The sequence below is a fragment of the Capricornis sumatraensis genome, chromosome 3, assembly GCF_032405125.1.
Source record: "Capricornis sumatraensis isolate serow.1 chromosome 3, serow.2, whole genome shotgun sequence".
In the NCBI taxonomy this organism is placed as follows: Eukaryota; Metazoa; Chordata; class Mammalia; order Artiodactyla; family Bovidae; genus Capricornis; species Capricornis sumatraensis.
This window is the reverse complement of record NC_091071.1, coordinates 151,248,295-151,265,680: the sequence shown is the minus strand read 5'-3', so window position 1 is coordinate 151,265,680 and position 17,386 is coordinate 151,248,295. Positions and strand designations below refer to the sequence as shown.

The window sequence follows — 17,386 nt, the reverse complement described above, 5'->3', positions numbered from 1 at the left end:
GCCAGCCAGGCCACCAGAGTCTGCATGCCCCAGAGACCTGTGAGCCAGACCTCGATCACCAGAGTGAAGGGGGGAACATCAGCTCCTCCACCCTTCTCTTGGGATTATCTGGGCTCCTTTACTGCAGCCGTGAGAAATTCACAAAGTTCACAGAAGCTCTCACATCACAGAAAGCTAAGAGCTGAAGAGGTAACATCCTTGAGAGGGAAGTCTAGAAAGCTGAAAAAGTACTGATGTGAGGTCAGAGCAGGAAGACCAAAGGCTACTGGCTGGGTGGGTACATGAAAGGAAAAATGGTCTGAGGTGGTGATGCCCCCAAAACAAGGAAGATAGGAAACTGGTTCTGCATGTCATGGTCTCTGTTTGCCCAAGTACTGAGAAGTCTGAAGGCTTCTGAAAGTGACTCCTCAGGATAGGAGTTGGGAAGGGGAGAGGGTGAGACCTGAGGAAATAAGGACCCTCAGAGGAACCTCTTTAATTATACAGAGAGCAAGGGACTTCAGGCCCAAATATGTTCGATATGCTTTCTCCTCTTGACCAAAAACACTGCACCAAAACAAACCACACATGGCTCTCTGAAGGTAGAAACCAAACCCTGCTTTATAAGGCTGAGTAGCCATCATTAGCTTCTCTGCTGAGATATGAGGTGCCAGCCAGTGAACCTGTCTCACCTTCTCCCCCTCCCAACCACCCCTCCAGCCCGCCGAATACCCATCTCTACAATTCAACCACTTCAAAAAATACTCTGAGGAGGGGCAGAGTGGAGGGGGTCGGGGCTCAGGCTGGCCGGCCGGCCGGTTCCCGTGAGGTAGCTGACGCTGGTATGCCTGGGCAGACTAGTGGAGAGAGGCCTGTCACAGGCTCACAGCAGCCAGGAGGGAGCCACCAGCTGACTGGGAGCTGGTGGAAGCGGAGAGTCTTGAAGTCTGCCCAGAGTCCTTGATCACAGGTAACAACTGGGTGGAGAGGCTGGGCTCTTTGCTGGTGTCCTCACTGTCCTCTGAGGAACTGAGTTTCCTGGGAGGAGGGGAAAGGCCAGCTTGGGTCTTCTTCAGCTTGGGCATGGTCCCATCTTCAGACAGCGGTATATTTTGCTCGGTGGAGCCATGTTTTCTGAAGGGAACAGGAGGAAAGAAATGGCTGAGACTCTGTGTAACTGAGACTTTAACCCACAGTCTGCTCCCTTTGGAGTACAGAGCAGGCATTCACAGTATTCATTGCAGTATGGCTGAAAATGGCTGCTTCTGGGGATGAGTCTGTGCTCCAGCTCAGCTTTACCAGGCATACCAAAAGCCACCTGGAAGAGGAGGCTGTGACAGAGTATTCTGATAGTCCCACCAACCCCCAACTGGAGAACACTGATCTCATCAGAATCTGGGAAGAGAGGAAGGAAGGAAACTCCCTGAATTCACCCCCAGCACCCTTCCCTTGTCCAGGCAGCACTCACCTCAGCTTGACAGTCTCCTGCTTGGAGAAAGCACTGAGTGTCACATCAGCCTTTGGGACAGTCAGAACTGAGGCCGGGAGAGTCCACTGGAAGCAAAGGAAGCAATGACGCCAAAAGGGCTAGGTCAAGATCAGGGGAGAGTCTGGGTCTTAGGCCTCTTTCCCAGCTCCACCTTGGAGTGACTAAAGGGCGACCCTGCCAGAATGGTCCCATGTTGGGGAGAGTAAGTCTTGGCCCCCTCCTGATTCAGACAAGAAGGTGAGGCTACAAAGCACTTTTGATCCTTGAAAGAAAGGCATCCAGGGAATGCCGGAGGCAAGTATCCCTTGAAAGGGAAGGGTCCTGAGACACAGAGGCCTGCGGAACCCTAGGAAGAAGTGAGAGGGTCTGGACCCGCACCCAACCCAGGCTGAATGCTTAGGGCAGGAGAGGGAGGAGCTGAGGCAGGGCCGTGCCCTGTATCCTGGCAGCATCACTCACCACTGGAGCAGAATCAGAGATGGTTCCTGTGTAGAACCCTTTGTAGCACCAACTCCGAAGCAGATCTACTCCTAGGATGAGATTAACAAGGGTGGGACTCAAGAGGATGGAATCGGAATCGGATTTCCCTGGTGGTCCAGTGACTAAGAATCTGCCTGTTGATGCAGGAGACACAGGTTTGAACCCCAGTTTGGGACGCTCCCACATACTGTGGGACAACTAAGCCCATGCATCACAACTACTGAGCCTAGGCCCTAGAGCCTGCCTGTCACAAAACTAGAGAAATTCCATCCACAGCAGTGAAGACCCAGTGTAGCCAAAATAATTAATTAATAAAAGAGTCATCTTAAAAAAAAAAGGTGGAATCAACTGGCCTATTCTTCTTGCTGGAGGCCTGTTTCTTGGTCTACTGGGATTTAATCTTTCATTAAACATGGCCTCCTGGGGGCAGGGAAGACATCACCTTTGAGCTTGTTGCCATGGTACTTCTGTTCCCACTGGGTGGTGAGAATGTTGAAATATCGTGGCTGCTCAAAAAAGCGGAGATAGCGAGAAGAGATTCGAGATGGGAAAATGCGTTCGAATTGACCACGGCGAGAAAACTCATCCTCCATCTCGACTAGAACCCGAACATCATCTGGTGTCAGGACATCCAGCACAGATGCGTAGAAGTCCTACGGCCCAAAGACCGGGGGCAGGGGGTGGGGGGGAAAGGGGCGGCAAAGCACGTAAGCCAGAGGCAGAGAATGAAGAAACTGGGGGTGGGGAGCACGGCTTCAGGGTCCTAAGGCTCCGGGACTTTCCAAAGACCACTAGGGCAGGCTGAGATGGCTAGCTTTGGACCTCATCTATTCCCAAATCTATTGAGCTTATTCAGAGGATGAAGAGATTCTTGGCAGGGGTGAGGAGAACCAGGGGGAAAGACGTTAAATGATTTGTTGGATGAAGTCAAGATCAGAATCCAGCAACTCAGATCTAGCCACAGCCTTATGTCTGCCATCCTTCTGTCAGACTCCCTTATCTGCTCTGAGAAAGTTAAGCCTTCCAGGAGCTCAGTGCCCCTCTGGGAAAGAAACCCAAAGGGTCAACAGCTCTACAAGAAGGGTGGACTGGTATAGTATTTTGCTAAGAACACTGGTTGTTGAACAAATACTAAAGGCCATCAGCTCTCTCCTCTAATTGCCATTTCCTTCTCCAGGGGATCTTCCTGACCTATGGATCAAACCCAGGTCTCCCACATTGTAGGCAGACGCTTTACCATCTGAGCCACCAAGGTAGTCCCCTCTAGTGACATACATGCCAGCAAATCCCTGCACGTGGGTATGTAAGAAATCCTGCCTGAGAGGGATGAAGAGCTGTTTGCCTCAGGGCCCCATGGCTTTAACGAGGGAAGCTTTCTGCTGGCACTGTGGTAAAGGCAGTCTCCTACCTGATCAGGAATTTTCTGGGTCAGGTAATAGGCTTTCTTCATCTTCTGTGCAGTGAAGTACTCTGGGGCCACTCGACATCTGTCCCTGGGAGAGCTGGGCAGGCTAAGGCAAGGGGAGGGAAGGGGGCAAGGGGTAAAGTCAGCAGCTTCACATCCTGAGGACATGTAGAGAGAAGGTTCAGCCTAGAAAGACACCCTCCTCAGGAGAAGAGAAAGAGGATGGACAGAAGTTTGTTACTGGAGTAGATCAGACTGCAGTGCACTACACTCAAATAGCCCAAGAGTCAAAGATCAAGAACCACGAAAGAACTAAAAGGGTACCAAGCATCCTGTTTAAGATTTATTTAAATGGAAAGAAAAAAAAAAAAGACCATGGAATAATCACTGTATACTTCAGTGTAGTTTAACTGAGTGAACACTTACTAAATACCCAGCTTGGCCCTACTGGCTGTATGATCCTGGATAAGCTCCCTGACGCCCGGCCCCTTACTTCACATTACTACAATTACTACTGACAGACACAAAGATGGCCTCCAAGGAGCTCACAGGGTGGCCCGGGATCAAACAACAACTACAGCACAGAGCCAAGTCTAAAACTATAAGGTACAATGCAGAAAACAAGTCTTGTTGCTACAAATTAGGATTTGAAGCCCAGCTCTATAGCTCTGCAGATGAATGACCCTGGATGGATCACTTAATCCCAGTGATTTTTCAGTTTCCTCATCTGTAAACTGAGGATACTAATACCAACTTCATGGGCTACTTTGGAGAGAAACTTTAGGCTTTTCTGTACACAGAGGAGATACCAACTAAATATTAGCTCCCTTTCCTCAAGTGTGGTTCTGAGTGCTTTGAGGGTGTGGAGGAGAGCACACACTGAGCTGGTTTCATGAAGAGGTTGCCTTCAGCTAGGCTTGGATGGATGGGTGAGGTCAAAACAGGGAGGTCTTGCTGAGTGGAATTTCAGAAGGAAGGAACCCCACGAGCAGAGGAGGGGACACCATAGGGGAACAATGAGAGGCAGCACATGATTCAGAGAGGAGACTGGACTAACTAATCCTTAAGGATCCTTCCAACCCTGAGGTTCTAAGAGTGATCCAGTTTGTCAGAGCACATGAGCTGGGAAGAGGAGTAAAGGGTGGGGTGCCTAGGAAAAACTGGCTAGGGCCTTGACTGTCTGCTCGAGGAATTTAAAGCTGGTTCCTAGGCCCTGTAGGGATTCCTCGGCAGGGGAGCAATTAACCAAACATGCCTTTAGGAACACTGACATGGCAGTGGTGTGTGGATATATTGCAGTGGGAGATGGAGCAGCAAGGGAGACCAAGTAGGAGGGAACACCCAGACGCCATCCCTTCCCAGAGTCAGACAAGCAAGGAGGCTGACCTGGTGGTGGAGCTGCTGGAGCTGCTGGAACTGGAAGCGATATCATCTGCATTGGGCAGAACAAAGCCTGCCAGGTTCAGAAGGTCACGGATCATCTGGCCTTTGATGCTGATGTCCAGCGGAGAGTTGGAGTGGAGGCTTTGAGGAAAACATGCAAAGAGTGCTACAAGCAGACACTAAAACTGTTTCCAGTCCAACTGTTTCCAGACACTAAAACTGACATGTCCAAGTCAACACCAGCCGCATTTACATCCAAACTCATGACCATCGTGGGGGTCTTCCTGCCCCACAGATAGTGAATAATAACCTCACTCAGGGAGGCTCCTGCCTGTGACTTTGGTTTGCTAGAGGAAAAGCATGCAGTAGGTATCAAGTTTAAAAGAGCAACTTTTAACAGCCTGTCTCCAGTATCAGAAAACCTTGAGATGATGGCAAGAACAAACAAACAGTAAACGGTAAACTATGAAGGGATTTAGGGAAGGAAAGGTCTTCCCCAAATCAGCAAGACTGGAGCAGAAATAGGATCAGGAGGCCAAGAAAAGGCTCCTATTGTGTGCCCTGAGAACACCTACCTGGGGGAGATGTTCACTTCTAGAACCCAGGGCTTGAGTTTCTCATCCAGCATGACATCGAAACCAAAGAGCTCGTGGCAGCTGTAAGGCCGCCGCACGTACATCTTCAGCAGGCTGGTCACATAGGGTTCTGACCTGGTCCCAGGAAGGATAAAGTATTCAGTTCAGCTCCTCCCAAAGACCCTGCCTAGAGCTGCCTAGGCCCATGGAGTGGCTCAGAGATGGGAAAAAGGAAGCCACCCAAGAAAAGCAGCTCTAGAGATGCCTGCGACCTGGAGCCAGCTCCTGGGGATGCAGTTCAGTTGAGTAGGATTTAAGTCTTCTCTATTCCTTCCTAAACCCTGTCCTCAGAAACAGAAACACAGCATGGTCTACAGTCTAGAGAACAGCAGGTGGAGGCCCACGAGAAAAACAGGATTTGGTGGCAGGCCCCACACCCAGGGTGGCAGTGTGACTCACGAGATGATGGTTTTGACAACAACATCCTTTATCTTCTCCCAGATGGCATCACTGTTGACTCCCTTCTGGCTCAGGTAGCTCCATAAAGCCTTCAGTGCCCTGTGAGGCAGGGGAGAAGAAGGGAGTATTTAGGGTTAGAATCTATGAATGATCAGCCAAGAGGAAGAAAAAGGAGTAAGAGGCCCAAAGGTATCTTCTTCATATGTCTTCTTTTTATGTTTTGAATTAGGACAGAGAGGAGTTTGGATACAAACACACCAATTCTGAATTGCCAAGTATTTATATAATCTCTGGGTCTTATATTACTCCTCCATTCACCACTCCCCTGAAACCTCCCCAAACCCTAGAACCCTGTATTCCTCCAGGCCTCCACTTGATGGGGACACTGTCCAGGTACCATTTGTGCCCCTGGCAGGCTGTTTCATCTTCATTGGCCTGGTACTCAGCATTCTTTTTATTGACACTGTAGTTGGTCAGGTGCATGAATTTGTTGCCAAGGCTCTTCATGGAAGGGGAATACCTGCAAGTGAGAGGAAAGGCAGAGGGGAGATGGAGATACAGCAGATGGATAATGGTCCAAACATTTCTCCAGATCCTGAGCAGGTAAGTGGATAGATCTTTGTGGATCCAAGAGTCTGAGAAGCACATCTGCAGGTAAGGTTTCTAGAACCCTACAGCTAAACTCATCTCCTATTTTATCCTACCTCAGTCTGTAGAAAGACCCTCCCTGTTTAGTAATGTAGAGAACCCCCTTATTTCCCATTCTGCATGTAATACTGTGATTTATAATAATAAATATATATATATTGGACCCTGCCCCCACTCCCAGACACAGAGCTCCTGAAATCTTTGTAGATTTCTAAGTGATACAAGTATAAGGAGCAACTTTGTTCTCAGATTTGGTGTTTTGACCCCAGTTCCTGACACAGAGCTGCTGAAACCCTTATAATTTCCTGGGTAATAGGAGCATCTTTTGTTCTAACGAGGCGACACTGGGTGAGCTCCTGATGGCTCCTGGATGACAGCCAGTCACTAGAAAGGCCAAGACATAATTAGATGCTTGGAATTTTCAGCTCCCCCCACCCAACTCCCATTATCTTAAAAAAGGGAGAAGGGCTGAAAATGGAGCTAATGATCAATCAAGCCTAAGTGCTGAAACCTCTGTAAAAATTCCCCAAATATGAGAGCTTCCAGGTAGGTGAACCTGTGGAGATGCTGGGAGAGCGGCCCTCCCAGAAAGGGCATGGAAGCTTGGTGCCTCTCCTCACACACCTTGCCCTGTGCAACTCTTCCATCCCCCTGTTCTGTATCCTTTATCACATCCATTTTTCATAAATCAATAAGTATAAGCAAAGTGTTTTCTTGAGTTCTGTGAGCTGCTCTAGAAAACTAACCAAACTGATACCCCCAGCCCTGAGGAGGGGGTCACGGGAACCTCTGATTTATAGCCCACTGGTGAGACGCACAGGCAGCCACCCGCACTTGTGACTGGCATCACAAGTGGTGGAGGGAGGCGCAGGTTGGTTGAGACTCAGCCTTTGACCCATGGGATCTGATGATGTCCCCAGATAGACATGTCAGAATTGAGTTCAACTGCAGGACAGCCAGTTGGTTTTGTATAGAAATGCTTTGTGTGAGGAGAAAAAAACCCACCATCTGGTTACAGGTGGTGTCAGAAGCGTTTGATGTACAATTAAAGCTATCACACGGGAGAAAAGGAAGACAAGGTTTTCCCAAAGGCACTCCACCTTCTCCTTTGCTAACAAAAACTACCAAAACATTGGCTATTTTCCCGTTTGGTGTCCTTCAGCTTCCCTCCCTGGAGGGAAAGCAAATTCCCTAGGCTGTCAGGGTGAGTCCCCACCACCACCACATACTTGCAACTGGCAAAGCGGACGAGCCCATCTGAAAAGAGGTAAATCCGTAGAGGATCGTAGGAGGTGACGTAAACATAGATCCGCAGATCGAACTTGCTGCCACTGATGAGGTAGGGTTTGTGGAGATACCTACACAGAGAAAGGCCAGCTTCAGGGACAGGACAGATGAGACAGGGCTTGGTAGGTAACTGAGCCACGGCAAAAGCCAGCTAATGGTTCCCAGGATAAAGACCTTTAAAGAGTGGGCTGAGGAAGGTCTTTGGCTGGGAGGACAAAGGACAAAAAAACGTGGTGAAAAGGGGCCCTCCGAGGCTGAAGAGGTGGGAAGCAGGGAGCGGGGTCTCAGCTGGAGACGGGCTCACCTCTGTACCAGAAGGGGCCTCCTCTTGGGGAGCTGACTCCATTTGTGAATGACCTGGATGCCGATTCCTCGAGCAGACGCTGGCTAGAGGTCGAGTGGAGAAGAGAGGAGAGGATTTGTCTACCTGGCCTGATACTCTGGCGCTCCCACTCGGGCCCTGCCTGCCACCCACCAGCACCACTCACTGGTTTAACAATCCACTTCTGGCGGCTGCTGCTCTCCCAGGCTTTGCGCAGGAGCTTGGCGTCCTGGGGCAGGATGAAGGACTGGGGGAAGAAACTGAACTCCTTCTTGCCAAAGCGGCTCTGCATGCGGGACAGGTTCCGCCATAGTCGGTCCTTGCGCCCAATCTGGAATGAACCTGGGAAGTGGTTTAGCTGCAGAGGGGACAGAGGGTGGGAGCAGGGAGAGACAGGGCCATGTGAGACCACAAGGAAGACAGCAAGACTCACTACACCATTCCAATATTCTAAGCTCCTGTTCCATCTGACTGTCACTGTCTAAAGTTCCTTAAGTATCCCGCACTGAGCATCCACCAAAAAAATGATTAAAACACAAACATAACACAACACAACGTAGTGCCCTTTAGGGGTCAATAGTTCACGATGTAAAAGAGCAACTAAGACAGACATAACATTCACCGTAAAAGTAAAGAAAAACCTGTTAAGTCTTTTTCCATGCCTCTAGGACAAAGAAAAGCACCTGGCTTTCCTGGGGAAAAGGGATTGACTATTCATTCCAAATGAGAGCTCTTTACACATATTCAGCTTGGACAAACAGAGGCAATGTACAGTGGTTAGAGGAAAAAATGATAAACTGAAAACAGACACTGAGTCTCAAGATACACCAGAGAAAAAGTGTCTTAGATGCTGTATCTGTCCAAGATACTGTAGCTGACCTACTAGGTGTGCACGATCCACTGGGGGCTCACACAGCACCCACCTCCCATACTTTCTCCACCCTCTGAGCCCTCCTGACTTCTCTATGGTCATCCTTCTCTTCCCTACTTCTACTACCAACCTTTCCTTGCCCAAGTCCAGGGGAAGAGCAGCTCAGAAAACGCACCTACCTTCTGATGCTCCTGAATGGATCGGAAGCTAGGAGACTTCATGTGGTGACCCCAGCAGCCCAGCCAGTCATCATTCCCTATAGAAGGCACATCAGGAAGTCAGTCTCGCTAGCAGCTCGGTCCCTGGGACAGAGAGTGGCTCAGAGGCCCCAGAAATACCACCAGAGCCTGGGCATAGCTCCCAGCCCCGGTTTTCTAAGAGTTGCCATGGAGCTGTCCTACATGAGGCCCTGGGGTCAGGACTAGAACAATGGCCCTCTGTCTTCCAATTTTGAGGAACAGGCTCCAGGCAGAGGGATTTCAGACCTATGTCCTCTTATGAAGTTGGAAACTTCAGGACAGGGTCCTCACACAGCAGGAGCTAATCTAGGGGTTCCCTTCTGCCCAGGGCCCATCTGCTGGGGCAGAGGACAGGCTTGAAGTAAGGCAAGTGACTCACTCTTGCTGATCTTGAAGTGGGAACGTCCAATGGTCTGCTTGACAATGTTGGGGGTCACTGTGCTCATCTTCCACCGGAGCAGCTTCCTCTGCTCCCAGGGAAGTTTCTCCACTGGGGAAAACAGGGGGCAGTAGGGGGGGTGGGACGGGGAGGGTGTGGAGAAGAGCAGGAGAGTCATGGTGAGTTGAGGTAAGAGGTGGCACTGTTGCTCAACATACCCTGTAGGCAAGTCAGTAAGTCTTATTCCACGTCAGAGTTTCAAAGGAGCACACTTTGGGGAAGAAAGGGGACTGCACAGGAATGAGGAACACAGAGAGGAGAGGAGGATGAAAAGGGGAGAGATACAAGGTTAAAGGTCAAGAGTGAAGCATGAGGTTATGGGGCCGAGAGGGTCAGCTAAAGGATGGACCAGATAAAGATCCCCTCATCAGCCTGGTGGACCAGGTGGGTGACCAAGCACCAACACAGCCATTCTGGAAAGGCCCTTCCACCCTACTGCCAGCTCCACTAGCATCCTTCTCCCGGGGGCTGTTCCAGGTAGATGCACGGCCAGGCTTACCTCTCTCATCTGGAGTGCCAAAATAGATGGTGGGGGGCACGTTGGGAAAGAGACTGTAGATGAGGGCTGGTCGAACAACTTTCTCATTGGAAAGGGGTTTGGTCAGAAACTCCATGCAGTTCCTAAGATGAAAAACAGCCATGCGGTAGAGAAAGGCAAAGCCACAACCTTGAGTGCTGTTACTATTACAAATCGTTTCTTTCAGGGTGCTATCTTTTACACTGTGATTCTACAGAGACAAGTGCTCAATAATTACTTTGCAAATATTAATCCATGCTAAGGCTAACCTATACACAATCACACCATAAATGTCACCTAAAGACAAAGTTTTCCAATACTGCATTCTATGATACAACTAAAATTTCCTGTGACGAGCTATAGGCTGGGGAGGTCCCTGAAAAGAGTGGCTCTGAGAGCAAGTAAGGAGTTTAAGTGGATGTCAGTAGAGGAATATGCTACGCTAAGACAAAGAGAAATAGATGAGGAAACAAAAAGAATGATATGGATTAAAAAAAAGAGGAGGAAAAGCAGAAAAGACAGAAAGAACTAAGAGGTAAAGAGGTTTTTAAAAAGAAAAAGGGAAAAAAGCAACAGAAAGAAAAGAAGCAGTGTTACTTCTAACTCATTTTATATTTATCTGAAGATATATGGATGATTAATGCTCTTCTCTGTTTTGAAAACAGAGACATCAGACATTCGTAACATCAGACTTTTATGTAACACTGTGGTAGTAAGACAGGTCTGGGAATCTGGAGCAGTAGGCCATGGGGTCCCTACTGTCATTTCAATAAAGTCTTGATCAAGGCTAGCTCAAGGAGTCTCAAAATAGGAAGACCTAGACTATCTATTGGATACAAGCTGACAGACCCAGACAATTTCTTCAGATAACATTGAAAATGGAGAGGATAGTTATGACCCTCTATATCAGGCTGATGTGATCCACAAATATTTATTATTTAAGATTAATTTTCAGTTTATAAAGAGATACTCTACCTGTTATTTTTCAGCACAACAGAAATAGGTACTGTACATAAAACACCTCAGTGTTTCAAACCTGAGAACTTTTTAATGAATTTTATTGGGTTGAGTTAAATATTAATTCCAATTAATTAAATAAGTCCAATTAATTCAACTCTATTTCTCATTTCCAAAATTTTTTACTTTAAAGACTTTCCATTTACTGAATGTTAGAATTTAAGATTGTTGAAAATCAAAAACAATGAGTTCATATTTAAAAACAAAGACAAGCAGGAATATAAAATGGTATAGCCACTCTGGAAAATAGCTTTGGCAGTTTCTTAAAAAATTAAATGTGCAATTACCATAGAACCCAGCATTTATCTCAGAGACATAAAGACTTAAGGTTCATTCAAAAATATGTACACAATGAGCAGCTTTATCTGTATAGTCAAAAACTGGAAACAAAATATTCTTCAGCAGGTGGCTGGTTAAACAAACTGTGGTCCATCCATATCATGGGTCACTACTCAGCAATATAAAGGAATGAACTATGGGTACGTGTAACAACGTGGATCAATCTGTACAGAATATGCTGAGTGAAAAAAGCCAATCCCAAAAGGCTACATATGGCTATCATTCCATTTAATAACATTCCTGGAACAACAGAACTATTGGTTATGAAGGGTTAAGAAGGGGATGAGAGTAGGAGGAAAGTAGGCACGGCTCTCAGGATGAGAGTAGGAGGAAAGTAGGCGCGGCTCTCAGGGCAACAGGAGGCATTCTTGCAGTGACAGAAATGTTCACATCTTCACTAAGTTAATGTCTTGGTTACATTATATTGAACTATGGCTGTGTAAGATGTTACCATGGGGGACACTGGGTAAAGAATTCAGGGAATCTCTGTATTACTTCTTAAAACTGCATGAAAATCTATAAATGTTTCAAAATCAAAAGTTTAATTTAAAAAAAGAAAATCTTTGTTAGCTGCCTCTCAAGAGTACTGAACTTAACCTCAAAAGGCATGACTTTTGGACTAGCAGTGCTAAAAACCTTGACCTTGCAAAGTTACTTAATTTCCCTGTTCCTCAATTTTCATATCTGAAAAAACAGAGGCTGAACTTGACCAATGCTATCTCTGAATTCACATGATTCTTAGAAAAAGAATATTCAACAGGAAAAGTAATATACTATTGCTGGACAGAGGAAACAGGTAGTGTTTTCAATTATTTTTCTGTGCAAAATTTTCTATAATAAATAAATCTTTCATAATTGGGAAAAAATAAGATTTCAGCAATCCAAAAAGATGCCTGATTTTACTTAAAATGCAAAGTGGTTTAAAATTCTTCAACCTCCATTTGCTTGACCTCATGTTTTAAGCCTCATATAGACTGTACATTCTGTAGAAATTAATTAATGAACATAGAATTAACAAACACCTTTTGTGAATTTTATCTTAAAAATCAGAAAGGTTAAACAAAGGGCTGTGCAGCTGTCTTGAACGAGGCCTGAAGACAAACCTAGAAGTGTGGCAAAGAGGCTCCAAGTCAATTAAATGTTAAATGTGTTTCTCTTTGAGCGAGTGGAAGTCCCTGGTCAGCATCTAATATATATGGCCAGGAGTAGATTTGCTTATCTGAAAGAGCAATGGGTTAGGCTTAAAGTAACAGAATTTATGCACCAGATTCAGGATACCTATGACAGGATTTCTACCAACCTTCACAGAAAGTCCCTATTCTGTCTCTCCATTTTCTAAACAACTCTCTCCACCTTGCTGGTTTGGAACTCTAAAACTGGGACAGCTACAGCCACCATCACAGTCAGAGATGCAGCCTGCCTCGTCCATACTAATCTTAGATGAGAATAACTCTTCCTCTTAGCTTCATCTAAGGCAGAGGCAACAAAAAGGAAAGCAATCAGAGTTTGGCTGCTCCACATGCTAGGCAAGCCTTGACATGTATAGCCAGATTAGAATTAAAATTAGAATAGGAACTTTGTTTTTTTAACACTTTCAGTAGAAGTTATTTTTCAAAAGAAAAAAACTTTAATGGTTGATACTTTGTGAGGGTTCTTTTTAATATCTAAAAATAATTAATGAAGATAAGAGCCTCATATTGAGACAAGGTTGGAAGTGATGAAGGGAACAAGGAAGATTATACTGAAGAATGTTAACTTTCTACCCAGAGAGGTGGTCTGTATGATCTGTAAGCAAGTTCTAAAACTCTTTAGCATAAAGACATGTCCTCATTTACAGTAATTTCCTCTTAGTCCTGTGTTCCTTCCTCCCCCTGATTCCACATCTCAGTTATGCACCATTCTACAATTATCTGTTCTACAAAAGAAAGGTCTACATTAAGAGACGGACTTCTCGGTTTCCTAGGTAGAGATGGGTATCACTCAGATTCCATGAAGGGCAGTCAATAAAATACTCTAGATTATAGCTAGAGAATTTTAAATTCAATTTATTACTAAGGTCAACTTTAGTCTTATAAAACCAACTTCCAAAGGGAGCAAAAGAGCACTGAAAAAAAGCTCCAATTAGTGATATTATCTATCTCAGAACTGTTTCTGACTTGGGGACACATTTAAAATGCAAGGTGGCAAATATCCTCACATGTGCAGCCTAACTAAGAATCTACCTCAAACATTGTCTCTTTGTGAAATTAGTTATTAATTTTCTAACTACTTCTTGAGATTATTTGCTTTTTACTTGAACAATTTCTTGGAGCCTAAAGACTAAATTGCAGCGCAAGAAACACAGTACTGATTTTAAGCTCAGCTGATAAAATACACTTCTGTTGCCTCCCACTGATTTCTGTTTGAAAACTAAAGTCCTTACTGTAAAAATCTGGCCAAAGTGAGTTAGGGTTAACAGGGCCATTAATTAATAACTTGGGTGATTCATCCCTTTATAATCCTCAAGAGATGGTAAATGAGTGTCTGCCAACAACCTACACAGTCAGGACTCACCGAGAGATCACTGCTACCGACTCGCTGGGGGAGACAGCACTGCACGAGGAGCACTCTGAGTCTCCTAGGGGGAAGAATAGAGATGGCCCAGGTGGGAGAGGCTGCCACTCAGTCACCAAGCCCAGGTGGCTCTTCCTCGGACATCCTGGCTCAGCCTTCTCGAAGAGCCACAAGCACCCATTACTGCCTTGCACCGCCTCCCCTGAGCTCAACAGCTACAGGGAGAAGGCAAGACTCAGGGGACAGGGGACTAGAGAACAAGCCCCCCCAAAGCCACTCCCACCCTCAGACCCCCAAGGTGAATGATAAATGCAGGTGACAAAGTGAGTCGAGGAGCTGGTATATAATCATCAGCCCCCCTTCCAGAGCTGCTGCTGCTACTGCTGCTAAGTCACTTCAGTCGTGTCTGACTCTGTGTGACCCCACAGATGGCAGCCCACCAGGCTCCCCCGTCCCTGGGATTCTCCAGGCAAGAACACTGGAGTGGGTTGCCATTTCCTTCTCCAATGCATGAAAGTGAAAAGTGAAAGTGAAGTCGCTTAGTCGTGTCCAACCCTCAGTGACCCCATGGACTGCAGCCTTCCAGGCTCCTCTGTCCATGGGATTTTCCAGGCAGGAGTACTGGAGTGGGGTGCTATTGGAGGCGAGAGAGTCCTCTACTCACCCTCCTCCTCTTCGTTCTCATCCTGGCTGCAGCAGTCTTCCAAACCATCTAGTAGTTCTTCTTCCAGATCTTCCGTTTCAACCGGGTCTAGCTGGAGGTCAGTAGCTGAACTGTAAGAAAGAATCATGCCCCCAGCTCAGCCAGCTCCGTAAGAGAGGTCACGCTGGATTCTCCTTCCTTCATCATTTCCCAGTGTTCGTCTCTTCCCTAGTCACCAGTCTGCTGGCCCTTGCCTGGGCCTTACAACCCACTCCTCTTGCTCTCAAGAGCTTCGGCCTGGCCACAGTTCCTCAACCCCACATCTCCAACTCCGCAAAGAGGTACTCTGCCTTCCATTTTCCTTGAAGTCCCTCATAGCATATAAATACAAAGTTCTGAATATAAAACACCATCAGTCAATGGGTGGTAACAGACCTCAAAGGTCCCTGGACCTCTCTCTAGGAACTCAGAAAAGGCCTTGGTGGACCATGGTTCCAGAGAAATAACAAGGCACAAGAGGCCAATTAAGTGTGTGTCCTAATTCTGAAACAGCTGTCATACCAGGAATGACTGAGAACCTGATTTGGTTTGGAATTAAGTAGAGAAATCACAGTCCCCAACACATGATGTTTGAAATTCTTATTTTTCCCTGGTTATAACCTAAAGCAGGGCTTAGCAAGCTCTTCCTCTAAAGGACCAGAGAGTAAATATTTTCAGTTTTGTGGGTCATTCAGTCTGTCGCAACTATGCAACCCTATCATTAAAATAAGAGAGCAGCCATAGACAGTAGTAAACGAATAAGGCTGCATTTCAATAAAGCCTTATTTACAAAAGCAGGCAGAGGGCAGGATTTGCCCTGAAAGGTGCAGCTTGTCAACCTCTGCCCTAAAGTGAAAATCAACATTCCAGGGCACTTAAAAAATAAAAACCAACCTTCAGAGACACAGGGTCAGTGTCACCAGGTGTGTATACATTCTACTACTTTAAATGGACCAAACACTTTCTTCACTTACCCAACAGTCCTAGGAGGTGAGTTCAGCTCCCTGGCTTCCTTAGGCCCTTCTCTCCCAAGTTTGCCCAGATGGATGGAAGAGAGGCGGGTGGCCACCTCTGCTACACCAAGGGGCTGAGGTGGAGAAGGCAGAACTGGAGTCTTGCCTTCTCCAAGAAGTGAGGAATCGATCGCAGATCCGCAGGCAGGGCTATAGCTGAGCCCATTGGTATGTGAGGCAAGGAGGTGAATGCTGATGCGTTTGGTACAGAAGACTGCACTGTCCAAGCCCCCAGGGTCTGAGACTGCAGGGAGGGCCCTGTTGTCTGCTCCAGTGTCCTCCTGAGGGACCTGCTGGCCAGCCACAGGAGGTTTCCACCGCCTGTTCTGGTTGAGGAGATCCCACTGCAAGCTGGGGTTCATGAAGTAAGTCTGTTCAAAATGGTAGCCTTGCCTTGGTTTCTTCTCAAGGCCTCTTGCAGTCAGCTTCCTCACAGCCTCAGTGAACCGAACCTCCTTAGTCAGAGTCTCGGAAACAGGGTCACCATCCAGGCTGTAGGGATGTGACTCAGTCCTGGTGACTAAGTTACTCCGGTTGTAGAGGGAAGAGGCAACACTGGTGGTGGAGGTGTCCAAGGAGCTGGGGGTAGACAGCGTGCTGTGGGCAGGGGTGTCGTCTAGGGCAGGGCCACTGCTCTTGGGCGCCTTGTGCTCAACAGGCTGGGACGCACAGTCTCCGGTGCCCCCTGAGTGATGCCAGGAGATGAGCTGGACCTTGGGTGAGGATACTGGCTTCAGGCCCTCTGTGGCCTGCGATAAAGGCACTTTAGTGCTATTTGGCCGCATGAAGGAGTTGTTGTTCAGCATGGGTTTGTAGGAAGGTGAAGAAGAGGAGAGTGGAGATGGGGTCTTCCCTGAGATGGCAGAGGCCAGGCTCCTCCCTGAAAGACTTTCCCCGGCCGCTCCCAGTGAGGAGTATGGTTCCATGGATGAGGATGCCATGGGGATGAGCTTGGAAGATGTGGCCTTGTTGGCAGCGAGTCTGACGGGGAGCCTCTTTTGAGGGAGAGAGAAAGGTCTTTTTTCTGACGGGCTTGAACGCAAGCAGAAAGACTCCAGCTGCTGGTATGCTTTGTGCCTGTAGTTGGAGCGGCGGTACAGCAGGGTGCTGCTGAACAGGTCTGGGAGGGAGTGCAGGTAACAGCAGTTGCTGTGGCCCGCAGTGACAGCCGCGGTCCCGGAGCTACATAGAGAGCTGGGGCAAAAGAAGTACGCTGGCTGCGGGGGTGCACCCAAGAGGCCCGGGCCCAACCCTGCTGAAAGTGTCCCCACGTGTTTCTTCTCCAGCCGCCAGATTGGCTTCACCTGCTGATGAGCCTGAGCCCAGACTTTGCCCTCGGAGGGTTTCTCAGGTGACAGGGAAGGCGCTGTGCCTGCGGGCCCACTCTGCTTCAAGCTGTGTCCCCGGCGGAGGCTGGTATCGTAGTGCTCTGTTCTTGCTGAGGCCATGAGGAGCCCACATCATGGCCACATGGCCTCATGGCCCGGCTCAGGTGAGGTGCCAGGTGCCTCCAGCAGTAGCAGCTGCATCCTTGAAGTCCGTCAGCCTGAAGGGGAGAGAGACAGCTGGGAATGTTCCAGTCCCAGGACAGACACAAGGCTACAGTGGTACCCTGGCAAGCAAGAGCCCTACTTTAGCACTTCTTGGGCAACCAGTCTCAGTCATCATTCGGGGCCCTGGGAGAAGAAC

The 17,386-nt window shown here is 47.7% G+C and overlaps 1 protein-coding gene across 1 annotated transcript; it reads right to left on the bottom strand.

The window, feature by feature from the left end:
- Window positions 1-608: 608 nt before the first annotated feature.
- Window positions 609-17,145, bottom strand: TTLL4 (tubulin tyrosine ligase like 4). The gene is made up of 18 exons (XM_068968348.1): window positions 15,659-17,145; window positions 14,667-14,776; window positions 14,003-14,066; window positions 10,076-10,197; window positions 9,517-9,627; window positions 9,078-9,154; window positions 8,194-8,385; window positions 8,010-8,092; window positions 7,648-7,776; window positions 6,168-6,290; window positions 5,771-5,869; window positions 5,312-5,446; window positions 4,740-4,877; window positions 3,357-3,459; window positions 2,391-2,601; window positions 1,928-1,998; window positions 1,448-1,533; window positions 609-1,113 (listed from the first exon to the last, which is right to left on the bottom strand). The coding sequence occupies exons 1-18, from the start codon at window positions 17,143-17,145 to the stop codon at window positions 855-857; spliced, it is 3,600 nt and encodes a 1,199-aa protein (XP_068824449.1). The 3' UTR covers window positions 609-854.
- Window positions 17,146-17,386: the final 241 nt, after the last annotated feature.